The following is a 13,546-nucleotide window of genomic DNA, read 5'->3' as shown; positions in this document are numbered from 1 at the left end:
CATGAAGAAATCCGGACCAACGGGTTTAGAAAAATAAAAATAAAAGTGAGGAAAAAACACATTGTTGTAAAAGCAGTATTTTATCAGCTACGCATCGAAATTAAAATTATTGTTATCAAAAAACTTATTCACAGAAACGCACATCTGCCGAGACACGTTTAATAATGTTTTTTTTTTTAATTTTCTCAAAAAATGCGCACGGCTTGAGAAGTTACAAAAGTAACTTGAGTATACAGGTACATAATTTCGCTGGCATTTAAGTCGGAAGCGTTGCACAAAAAAGTCTGCTGTCTGTTACACCTTAAGAAAATATATTGTATACAAGTTCAGGAAACCCCGGTTAGGTTAGGTTTGTCACGCGATACGGCAAGTGGGCAACAGTATTGTTTTTGTACTATTTGGCGACGTGTGGGCCAGAAACAATAATAATATGAATACCTTAATGTATTCACTGCAAAGATAACAACTCTCTCGTTACCAGCAGACAAGCTTTTTAGTAAAGCTCCTTTTTAGCGACCTACATATATATATATATATATCGGGCAATATGGTCACGACCAAAAAAGTGTAGGTACTTCTACTGTATTCCTATAAAAAAGCGAGTCTGTGTTGCGTGCACGGCCGGTGAATAGTAATATCTTCAGTATTTATGGCTTTTATCATATACCTGGAGTACAGTTAAAGAAAAATGCACTATGTTTCTTTTGTCTAAATTTAATACAAATGCAAATATAAAAAGTACATGACTAGGCATTTGCTTAGTTTTTCTTATTACTAAACCTTAACATTAAGTACTCTGTTTTAGACATCCTAAATTATTTTCAAACCGATTCTCTCCAATTATCGCCTCCCTCTCTCTATTGCTGTATTTACTGTAAAATGCATTAAATTAATTTACTTTTCTGTTTTCTCGGCCGCTAAAACTAAATTTACTGTTAACCATATTTGATCCACAAACATGAAAAATATTATAATGTTAACCAACTACACACAAGTTATATAATCACTTTCTGATCTGAAAATGAATGCATTAAAAATATTGTTTACAACATTTACTGTAAATATTTTACTAATAATAATTAAACAATATTAAAAAAAAACAAAAATACTTTTGATGCATTAAATATTCCTGACCGAAAAAATATAAAATTGTTGAACACTTAAAGTTTTATACTGACCGGGATATATTTTGAGACCAATCTGATCATTGAAAACAAAATCCTAACTCGTTAGTTAGGATTTTAATGTGTGAGACGTTTCTCATACAGCAAAAATATAATATTTTACATTAACTTGAACAATATTTGTTATTTATCTTTTAGGCTTTATCGATCAATATTATGGCTGGACAATTATATTTACACACATCTTCAATGTAATATATTATCCTTAATAGAAAAAAAATGTGGTTTCTTATAGTCCGTGAAAATTAAATTCGCACGATGCGAAGTTAATAAAACGATTTCTAAAAGGGGGAAAATGCCGTGAAATGTCATTTATTATTATTATCATTATTAACCGAGGCATTCGAGTTAGGTTATAAGAGGTTGGCGAGCGGAATTAATAGCCTCCCCCCACAAAGCCGTAAATTAAACTGGGCGAGAGATGTTAATTTTTATGCGAATATTGAGAATGTGAATGGCCAATAGGAATTTTTTAATTAAACCGCGACAATACGCTGTGTCGAAATCCGAAATCCTATTGTAGCCACCCACACACACACACACGGTATAGTGCACTTATCGCGTACTTACAATTTACGGATAGCTAGATACTTTTTGCTGGAAATGTGTTGGTCTGGTGAAAATTCGCACGGCAAGAAACGGCAAAGAAAAATTACAGGGCAATAATATCAACTGGAACGTGACCGAATCGTTTCCTCTATACTCGACCGACTAATAACGTCCACGGAGAACCGTTTTAGGGTCACGTCGGAAATTCAATCACTAAAGCCGAATCACAACTTGCACTCAGAAGTTCAGATTTTGTTTACTTCAGGTTTATACCGTGGAAGTTGTTTTTTTTTGTATTTTTAAAAATACATATTTTACAAAAATATAAGCAATAAGGTAGTCCGGAGACGGACGATACTTGAATAACTTATGTGCAGCAATACATTAGCAACTGGAAATACATTACTTTATACTTATGGGCAATCGGTAATTTCGTGAGCTCAAAACGTAAGAGTTTAAAATTTTTAAAAAAAACAACTGTTTTCGACCTAGTTACGGAAACTGAAATAGCAATTTCACCTACGCATTTATTAAGAAAATCTAACATTGTTACACCTCGTTGGATTGGATTTGGTTATTCTACCATTTTATCAAACAATATATCTACATGGTTTGTACAACGGTACAATGATTTGATCTGAAGATTACCTATTATAAAACTTACACTTTTAAACGTTTTATTCGTATTGCTTTTTATATATACATAACTCATAAGTAGATAGTACATAAAAAAAATTAGCAAATACAGATGAAAAATATAACAATTTATATTCTAAAATAAAACAAACAACATTGCCCATATAAATACAATGTTGTTGTGTTTTTAAACATCTCACTAGAAAGGGTCCGGATAAAGTTCCAGAAATTGTTCCGGAACTTAATCATTTGTTCCGCGGTATACCTATTGTTCCGGAGTAAAAATATTTTACTCTTTTATTTGTTCCGGAACAAATAAACTTATGTGTTTTTATCCGACATCTGTTCCGAAACAAATAAATCTATTTGTTCCCATCCGATAATAGTTCCGGAACAAATGGAACTATTTGTTCCTATCCGATATTTGTTCCGGAGTAAATAAAGTTTTTATCTGAGACAAACAAACCTATTTTTAATTTTTAACTTTTGTTCCAAAACTAATAAAACTCTGATACATCAAGAGATAGGTCTTTTTTAAAATTTCGTTTAAAATAAAAAGACTATAATTAAATTATAGATTTAATTTAATGTAGTAAAAATACATTAATCGTAACGAATATTATGCAAAATACATTGCCTACTTATTCCTATTTATTATGATTTTAGACCTATTAGGTATTCATAAATGTATGAATAATGGAAGAAATAAATGTTGATAATAATAATAATAATAGATAATTTATTTAGCAGTATTGAGGTGTACAAGAACGGATTACATATATATATATATATTGATATTGCACTGCTTCGTCCATCACTAAGGATAAAAGCAAAGGACTACAATGCAAACATGTTTAGTGGCACATACACATTGGTATAGGATACAATACACTTGTAAACCGACAGAGTTTATGAGCTCCCATGTGGCAAACGGATAATGATTACACCAACTGATAGTTTGATTATTGCCAACAGATTACCTATGTGTGAACCGAATTGAACTAAAACCATTGCCCATCTTATCCGTGTAATACGTTTATATATTCGTCGGCCGATGTATGTTGTGGGTTTGTATGCAACCGACAGACTTCCGAAGGGTTTCCGTGCATAATAATATAATTCTCTTTGACACGAGGTGGTCGTTTAATGCGATTTATGGCTGTAGTCGGTGTCGTATGTGTGCTGTGCTGTGTGCAGTCTACGGGGCTTCCCTAATGGCAGTGAATCAATGACCATCGCAAAGCATCTTTGAAAATTAAACCTTCAACAACCACTCTTCCTCTTACAATAGGCACCAGTGGAAGTCGTTGGCGCTAAATCCACTAACCGTTCCGGCCCGTCTAATCTAAAATTAAATCACACACAATTGCCCAGTACAAGTTTAACATTTTTTTAAACGATTTAGTGAACATTTTGATTTTAAATTAGGGAAATTTCCATTTTAATAGTACCTACCACGTTCGTTTACAAAAATAGTAACTACTTAGCTAGATCTGAATTCCTCTGAAAAAATAATTCGTCCCTATGAGGTTAATCAGAAAATTTGTAGGTCTTAATAATAATAACCAAGCCAATTTATTTACAATATATTATGTTTTCAACATGTCTTATGTATTGCAGTAAATTATTTATATATATTTAAGAACACAATATAAGAGTTTTACACAAAATTGTAACATTAATTCTTATGATATTTTTAACTAATTCTTAAAAAACTAATATTGCAATTTCACAGATATAAAGGAAAAAAATAGAGTAGATAATCCTACGACCAATTAGTTTTCTGGAGAACAGTGTTAAAAGATCATTTCACCTTTGTTTATGTGTAAATGTATTTTTTTTTTAGACTAGCAAAGCTTGAAGTGGCCGAAACGTACGAGAACAGCAGACACTTTGACTTGACGTTCATGATATTCGTTTGGTTGGCGTTCTTGCCAACGGTTACCACACCTTTGCTGTTCATTGCTTGGAACTCCGACAGGTGGGTAATAGTAATAGTGTATAAACGGTTTATGTTGGCAGTTATAATAAATGGTAGTCCAAGTAGATATCACACCAAGCAGATTATGAAATCAACACAACAACTTTCACAAATTATTATTTTTTAAACTATACGTTTTTTTTTAGCTAAAAACAACCCTTTCGAAAAAGAAAACCCAAGTATCAAATACGGCCAAACATTTTATTATTGTAAACAAATAGATAAAATCATATAAATTAATTAAAATATAGAAAAATATTTATGAAGAAAAAAAACAGGTTTTTATTTATGATTAGGTGTTTGTCTTCGCAAAGTCAACACTTTGATATTGTTGTCAGTTTGGCTAAAGTATATTGATACATTTTTTTAAACATTTTCTTGTAAAAGTAAATTGGTTCAATTCGAGCAAACGGTCTAATGTCTATACAGTCTTTGAACATTGAACTTTTTGCATTTAACTGTAAATTTGGTGGTTTCGCGTGGACTACTGTACATAACTATTTTAGTCGATGCGAGTGGGCGACAATTTCTAATTAAAAGTGATGTCACACGCGCCAAATTGTCCTCAATACTAATACGTTTTTAAAATAGGTATAATGTATTGATTTTTTCGGTGTACACGTATGCTTTCAGCTCGACCAAAGAAAGGATTCGAAGTTATTTCAAAAGAACAAAAGTGACCGCCGATCAGACGACGAGGTCAATGTCAATGGAAGGCCTGGCCGCCCGTAATTCGATTTACACGGTCCAAGAAAGCATCCCTTAGTGAACATTTTTTTTTTTTTTTGTACACGAGGCGTCTATAGTTTCAAAACCATCTAAAAGACATTATGTAAACGTGTTTTTTGTTTTTGTTTTTGTTAAGTGGCAACACTGTAATACCATCTGAAGAAATTATTTGTTGTTTGTGAACATTTTGCAAACATTGATTTTAGCCGGTTTTTTTGAAACTAGACGTCTCAATCATATTAATTATATTACAAACAAATGCACAAACAATTTTTTTTTTTTTTAATTTATAACAAAAATAAACAATAATAATAATAATAATAGTAATAATAATAAAACGTCACGGACATTGTTAACGCGGTCGTCAGAACGAATAGCTTATGCCGTTACCGGAAAACTGAAACCTGGACGTATCGGCGGCCGACGAGTAAAGTACTCCCAAGGGATTCTGAGTCTGTTGGAGAGCCGCGGCCTTGGACGGCACGGTCTGTTGGATTTCGGTTGGATTGGCCGTGTACGCTGCTGCTGCGCTCAGCTGATTGTTGTTCTCGGGCGTCTCGTACACTTGAGGTCCCGGAGCCGGCTGAAACAAAGGCTTCTGCTGGTAGCGTTGCTGTTGCGCCGACAAAAGCTGCTGTTCCTGTTGCTGGGCCTGCAACTGTTGCAACTGTTGGACGTGCAACCCTTGGAGATACTCCCGCGAGAACTGCTGGTCGGCATCGGGCGCCTGCGCCTGTTGTCCGAATTGGTACTGTTGCGGCGGTTGTTGCGGCAGTCTCTGCTGCAGTTGGAGTTGTTGCAATTGTTGGAGCTGTGCCTGTTGCAGTTGCAATCTCAGTTGTTGTTCCTGTTGCAGATAATTGTTGTTGTTCTGCTGTTTGGCCTGGGGATAATAGTACTGCTGGTCAACGGCGGCTTGCGAATAAGGATCTGCGGCGGGGGCCACCGCTAATTGGCCCTGCTGCTGTTGGTATGCCGCTTGTTGCCTGGCTGCGAGGTCGTTGGCTTGAACTCCGGCGGGCGTCCTGTGGATTTTGCCAAACCTCTGGCCCAAGCTCATGGCGGTTAGCTGTAAGACTATTAACTGAAATGATAATTTAAAAAAATGTATATATAAAATAGTAAATTTTAGAAGGAATTCTAAAAAAACAAATTAGTTTTTTACTCAAACGACCATCGTCTAACATAACGGCATTGTCGTGAGCTAGATTGAATAATTTTTCGTTTAAATGACATATAAAAAAAAAAACAGCCAACGAACAAACTTTGAAAATAATCGTTTATCGCGGTCATCTTTACTGGTTTATCGTATGGCATTACATCATATTGAGCATCTTATGTCGTCGAGCAGAAATTATAATAATACTATGTTAACAAACACCGGATTGTCGAACGAGAAATTTTCATTCAACACCATTAACAATAGAAAATAATATGAAAAATGTACTCACCGCGACGGACTTCATCTCGTGTGCGTTTAGTGATTTGTTTTTGTGTATCGGCTGTGAAATCAAAAGTGCTATTGGAACCGTCAAACCCACCGGACTGTGTTTATATATGTACAATCACAATCGCAAAACGGGTAGACCTAGCCAAACACATACACAGTAACAGTTCACCTGAAGCGGAGGCGGCGGCCACCTCTTAATAAACCCATCACGTTCTATCGGGTCGTTTACACGCGGCCAACTCTTTTAAAAAAAATAAAACCATTATTAATATTATTATTATTATTATATACTCGTATTATATAGCGCATAACGCAGCCCCGGTGTTTTGATTTCACTCGGACACCAATTTAGAGCATTCCGGTCTCGTATTCAACACCGGTAAAGGTTTTTGATTTCGTTTGTGTCCGATTGAGTCACACACGGGTAAGATGTATAATATTATATATTGGCCGACGTTTCGCTCCTCGAGTGTTTGCATTCATAAATAATAACATTATGTACATTGTACATTGTAATATACAGCCAAACACAACACCGAAAACTGATTTCTGACGGCGGTACTCGTTGAAAATTGAACGTAAACGAAATTCGACTACTTAAACCGTTTCCAAAGGATTCAGTCACAGCGCAAACGCTCAATGGTGTCTAATGGATCAGATCTATTTTTGATTTACCACCTCTGGTTTATAACAGCTAAGAGTGACCGTTTTGTTTTTAATTAACTCAATTGGAGGCATTGGAGGGGAAAGGGATAAACTTTTAATTATAATTCGACGATCCACCTATAGATAATTTTTTTAAATCCGAATAAGCCCAACTTTGCTTGTAATCTAATTTGTGGGTCGTTATTGTAGATTTTATCTTAGCTGGCAATTAAATAGAATTTGTTCAGTATTCATTGCCAACATGTGTAGCGATAAAGTAAACCGAATGGGAATACGAATTTAGCTTGCCTTCCAAAAAAGGGGAAATTACCTACATTAAAGTCTTCCAAGCTGTTGCAAGTGGGAGACAATAATTTCGATGGTGGTGTTTTTGATTCTTGACCGCCGTAAAACGCGGTATGGCAGCTGTGTAAAACAAGTGTCTCGGTTGGGTTCAAAGAAAATAATAACTATACAATAGATACTGGACGTTAACGAGGTCCGAGTCGACGGAGAACAGAAGCTTTTGTTTGTATTTTTTTTTTATCCTTTATCCGAGATGCTTTCTAGTGCACACCGTCATTACTATATTGTTCCGACCCTTTTTTGTTTTATATTATTTTATGAATTATTATTGTTGTATAAATGAGTGCAGTAACGGACACGCCGACCATTCGTTTTATACCAAAACTCCGCATTATTCTCATTTTACACGACCATAAGCGCACTATTAAGTCATTAGGAGATATATGAATATAATGTATGTACATAGATTAACAATATTAGTTATACATTATTTTATCGTTAGTTTTATATGTGTATGTATTTCTCTGGAAATATAAGTTATAATGTATAACGTCTCCCATAAAGTATGTTATATAATACATAATATTGAAATATATGTTCTTTTTGTATAGTTAAAAGAATTTGTTGTGTAATTTATTGTTGTTAAAAATATGTATCTACCAGAGTTGTATAAATACATTAAAAAACCGATAAAAATAAATTACAACTAAACGTCAAAAACAAACGTATTGTACTTGGCTATCTTTGTATGTCGAAATTTCAGACTAATTATATTAAACATATTGGATTATCATAATATATTTTTTTAAAAGGTTAAAGGGTTGATGGTATGTTTGTAACGTAGAACAAGTTTTTGTTATGACAATTTTCAACATAATCGCAACCATTTAGAGACAATTAAAAAAGTAAATAGAAAATGCTGGAAAATAAGAGATAGTCCCCTAGAAGAACTGTATAATGGTAATAACTACAATGAAATTAGGAATAATGCCTCACAAAGGGGATGTAAGCTGATAAATTATAAGATAGAAATAATTTTGTTGATTGGTGAAGCGATAATTGAAGCGCTCAGAAGCCAAACTGATTAACTCCATAAAATGAAATTTTTCAGGATATGCATTTAAAGTTATTTGAAACAATGTATGTAAGTACAATTGCCAATTTTCTTAGCGCATTCTAGCGGTGAAAAATTCAACTATGGAGTTATTTATCTTGGCCACTGAAAATTATACACTTTTGTAATCCAACCATGCTATTATTCGCAATTTGAAAAAAAAGTGCAGTTGATCGGTTTGGCTTCTGAGCGCCTCAATTATGGGATCGATCAGCTGATAAGACTATTAGGAAGGTTAAGTTAATTAGAGAAAACAATGATGATTGACAAAAATACTACAATTTACAAAACTAATTTGGATGGTAACAAGTGATAACCATAGGTATAGGATAAAAAATATATGTATTGGTTTTAGAAACTATAAACGGTTATAAAATTATTTTGGGCTAAGACACTGCAGTTGAAACTCATTATGGAAACTTCAAACGGTGCTCGCGCCAAACAAGTGCAACGGAAATGAACAGTTCACTAAACATAAGACATAATTCGATGCGGCAACTAGTTTCTGTAACTTAAAAACGTTTCTCTTGACCGACCGGTCGACTCGTCTGAACACAGATATATCACCGAGACGATTATTTAGACCTTTAGACTTGTATGGTGTTTTTTCTCTCCCGTATAAAGTTTTGCAACAGTAAGTATTCTAACGGTGGTTGAGGAAAAAGTTGTTCGGCGACAATGCGGCCATAAATAAAATAGGTATGCTCCGCGGTCTGGCTCTCCGGGGTAATCTAAACAATATGATTACTTACTTGAAACTCAAATGTACATGTATGTGCATAATAATAATAATAATATTATCATTATTACCCACATGAATTTAGATCAGAACAAACGATAGCCACGTTACACGCGTGTCCCAAACAGTTTGGGAAACGCGTTGGTGTCGCTGGCACTGAAGATCATCTTAATATACACACATCAAAAGTAATAAAATATACTCCACATTTCTTTTTATAACACTATATTAGGTATATGAAAAACACTAATAAAACAAATATAATATTCCTGCAAGACCGAATGAATGACATATTATTAAACTCCAGCCATGGAATTTCAATTCCAATTGAGCTCAACATTTCCATTTTCCATTAAAGATATTTTAAGAAAATGATTAGATTTTATTTTATTATTTTTATATAATTATTAGATTATGAGATTTGTTTTTAGTGATTCATTTTTCAACTTTACTTTTACAGTCACCACTGTTTATTCATTATTAACTAAGAAAACAGCGACCTTCGCCGTACAACGTTTTTAATAATAATTTACATAGAAAAAATGTCCAAGCATTTTTAAAACTGTATCCGGTGTAGCATAACTTATTATCATTAGTAAGCCTGAGATTTTTTTTTTTTATTCTTCATTTCTAAATACCTAACGGGCTGGGTAAAAGTCTACGGTCGGTTTAACGGATCAACGTAAGGATATCTAATAATAATATGTAGATTATAATATTATAACTGTAATGATTTACCAAAATCTTAAGGCTACAAATAGACCTTTGGTTTTATATGTGAAGTTTTTTGCAACTAAGTATTTTGTTGACGTTCTTATGTGCTGTTGTTGCTTAGTTACCAGTTGCTTACAAGTTTGCATAATGTATACCTACTATTGTATACAACAAATGTTCACCCGTACAAATAAAAATGACTCCAATGTCAATAACAAAAAAAAAATGAATAGATTGTTTCTTGCTATTATTTTTTTTTAGGATAGTGTGAAGGCAACGGTGCTATTGTACTTACTTGGGTTTTCACTTACTTGGGCGAAAACAAGCAAAAAATGATATAGGAGAACTCGTAAAGAGGTACCGGCGATTTTCATTTTACCATAAATCAACTCTCGGGAAATGTACTTATGGCCGCGAACGATAATATAAGGCCAAAATGGGTTTTATAAAATTATTATATACACATAAGTATATCTGTATATGCAATACATTCGTAAGCCAGCACATTACTATTTTTCGCCCAACAGTTACACCGAATAAAATATGTTTTCTACGTGGCCACGGGTGGTACGGGTAAACAAATATCCTCCTAGATAAGATTCCAGATGAATCTCAGCTGCTGTTGTTCTTTATCCATCCGTTGGAGATACTTAAGTTGCACCCAAGACGGATTTATATACAAATTCACCTTGGTCGCACACCGATATAATATAGTCATGATGTACTCATGAATAAAAAATGTCATTAAATATGTCCAAACAACAGCTAAACTACTGAAAAATTGTACTTTAAGGTATAATCTGTAATTTTTGTAATAGAATAATAATTATATTATATTATGACTTGGCGTCCTTTCATAAGACATATTTGCAAATTGTTTTGTACTTAAGTGTAAAGTGTGATTTTTTTTTTTTTAATATGATTATTATTTTACCGTTACATCCTTATTGAATGTCAAAATGTCAAAAACAAACGCGGTATAATTTGTATTTGACTTTGTAAAAACGCTGATGTACTTAAAGGTCGAAAATACAAAGTACAGCACTATGGCTGTCTTTAATAATTGTATTATTGTGTTGTTCTTTACATTTTGACAACCCAAGGACAATGCGTTATGCTGGATACAATTGTACTGATGAGAAAATCATCGATTTGCTATTCAAAACTAACTAAACGAGCCTACAAACAACCGTAAATAAAATAGAGATCTATTTGTCTTTTTCCTGAACGTTTGAGTCGCGCTGAGGTCCTTGTGAAACTTCCTTAAAGTTTGTTCCACTTTTAACTGCGAGGGAAGTTTTATTTTTCTTCAAATAAACACATCTCAGTACTTTAGTCAAAGAGTTACGGTTTTAGCATAGATAGTATATATTTATTATATAGTATATAGGTGTATGCCTGTAAATGCATCTTCATTTATATGACACAAAGAGCTCTAACGTTCTAACTTTGTAGACGAGCATTATATAAATTATTAGTTGCATTTTATTGGTGAATAGAAATAGAAATTCGTATCTAAAGTAAAATAGTTTTTGTTTTTTGTCGTGTCAAAATATTGACTAAAAACCCAGTGCAAAAATTATATTATTATTTTATTAGCTGAAACTTTATCACAAGTAAATAAAAATGTCTGAACGTTTTGATGAGAAACACCCAAAATAACATACATTGGTTTAAGAGTATGTACAACTTATGTTGAACATATTGATTTTTTCAAGATTAAAAAACTCAAGTACTCTTAACCGTAAAAAATCAACAAAACCAGTGCACTCGAGTTTGATGTTAATATATTTTCTTCAACCTTATCCGACGGCATAAAATATCTGTTTTAAATAAAATCGGTCGATGGGTTTTAGAAAACAAATTGATAAGTGTTTTTGTGAAAAAAACATTTTATCAACGTAGAAAAATGTTGTATTAGAATGAAAGATTTGATAAATAATATTTTATTAAGAAAAAAGACGTTATTTAGGCTTGAAAATATTCTAAGAAGAATAGACCACTTGATGGAACGAACATATTTTTCGTTTTAATATCCACTAAATAAGGGCTAAACATATGAATAACATAGTTTTAAACTGCTATCGGTATCTTCGTTAAAAGTTAATTATCAGATAATTGTATAAGATGAGCTAAAGTTGTTTTAAAGACAGAACATGTTTTTTTTTACTTTTACTTGAAACTGGTTATATAATATGCTCACTAAAATGTATAAAAAAAATTAATTAATTTTTGTGAAAAGTGTTCTCTAAATTTTCGTCGCTTAAAATAAATTCCTGTTATTGTAAACACTTGAATTTACAGCGCTGGCAACAAAAATACAAATAAAAGTTGACTGTTTATTCCGAATGTACAATGCCTTAACAGTAAACGCAACTGGCACATGTCTTGTTTGAGAGAGAAGCGTTATTCGCATTGTTTCCGACTGTCATTGATACTTATGTTAATTGAAATATGTTTATAATAACTCTTCTCGAATAAAATTTACATAACGCTTATCAAAACAGTATATACCTGGCACTATGCATATGTTAAACATACACTATAAGGTGAGTGATTTACAAATGAAACGACGGTGGTAAACAAAAAGCACTTTAGCTTTATTAGTGGAAGGCGGCGGTAAAGGTGGAAATGTGTCTATATAACATTATGCACTATACACTATACACTATACATGATTGACCAAATTTAATGTAAACGTAGCTAATATCACTTAACCGATTCACATGGTTACTCTGAAAAAACTACAAACACCATTCTAAGACAGTTTTAAATTTAAATCCCTTCACGTAAGCTAAGTATAACACTTTGCGGTAATATTTTGCACTTATAGTGTTTATGTCGAACAAAATCGTACCGTGTAAACGTTGTTTGCTAATTTATTACAACACATTTTAAACTATATTACAATAATACGAGCTATGGCGATTTTATTATTATTATTGCCCATTTATTAGGCGTGACAGGCGGTGGATTTGGCGCTATGCTGGACAACAGTCATAATAATGAATTGGCCCGTCGAAAATAGCATCTGTAGTAACCGTCCTAAAAAAAAAAAAAAAAAATGTTTAATAACAATCGTAATTGCATTTTGGACAATATGTGCACATGCAAAGTGTTATTATCAACTATTCAATTATACAAACCCAACATTTTGGCTATGATAATTTTATACTTATTGGTGGCCATTGTGTTTTTGAATTACATTTCACATCCAGACCATAATCGCTATTCATAATGGGCGCGTGGCATAACTTGGTTATGATGACGTGCATGAATGCTTGCTGAACAAATACGGTTAAGTAACCTTTATCGATAATAATATTATACCTATATTCCTCGACGTTATTTAATAATATAATGTACACCGTGTTAGGTACATAATAATAATAATTGATACCGAGCACTTTGGTGGTTTGTGTCGTTGACAACCAGACTGTGAAAAAATCTGACATTGAAATTTATTTGTGTTCAGCCACAAACTATATTATACTACACA

The 13,546-nt window shown here is 33.0% G+C and overlaps 2 protein-coding genes across 2 annotated transcripts in view; one reads left to right on the top strand and one right to left on the bottom strand.

Annotated features, from left to right (window-relative positions):
* The window catches only part of LOC126833648 (prolactin-releasing peptide receptor), an 84,083-nt gene extending 78,666 nt beyond the window's left edge, over positions 1-5,417 (top strand). Inside the window, exons 7-8 of the mRNA XM_050565094.1 lie at positions 4,216-4,350; positions 4,984-5,417. Of these exons, the coding sequence (XP_050421051.1) occupies positions 4,216-4,350; positions 4,984-5,116 (268 nt within the window). The 3' untranslated portion in view covers positions 5,117-5,417. The remainder of the gene's footprint in view (positions 1-4,215; positions 4,351-4,983) is intronic.
* Positions 5,288-6,672, bottom strand: LOC126833649 (vacuolar protein-sorting-associated protein 36-like). Its single transcript, XM_050565095.1, has 2 exons — positions 6,531-6,672; positions 5,288-6,163 (listed from the first exon to the last, which is right to left on the bottom strand). The coding sequence occupies exons 1-2, from the start codon at positions 6,543-6,545 to the stop codon at positions 5,444-5,446; spliced, it is 735 nt and encodes a 244-aa protein (XP_050421052.1). The 5' UTR covers positions 6,546-6,672; the 3' UTR covers positions 5,288-5,443.
* Positions 6,673-13,546: the final 6,874 nt, after the last annotated feature.

The sequence above is a fragment of the Adelges cooleyi genome, unplaced genomic scaffold (assembly GCF_023614345.1).
Source record: "Adelges cooleyi isolate 19-005CV unplaced genomic scaffold, UGA_ACOO_1.1 ACOO_flye_CR_arks_rails_tigmint_CR_PRNA_2, whole genome shotgun sequence".
Lineage (NCBI taxonomy): Eukaryota > Metazoa > Arthropoda > Insecta > Hemiptera > Adelgidae > Adelges > Adelges cooleyi.
Note: the sequence above shows the minus strand (reverse complement) of the source record. Positions and strands in the feature narration are given on the sequence as shown.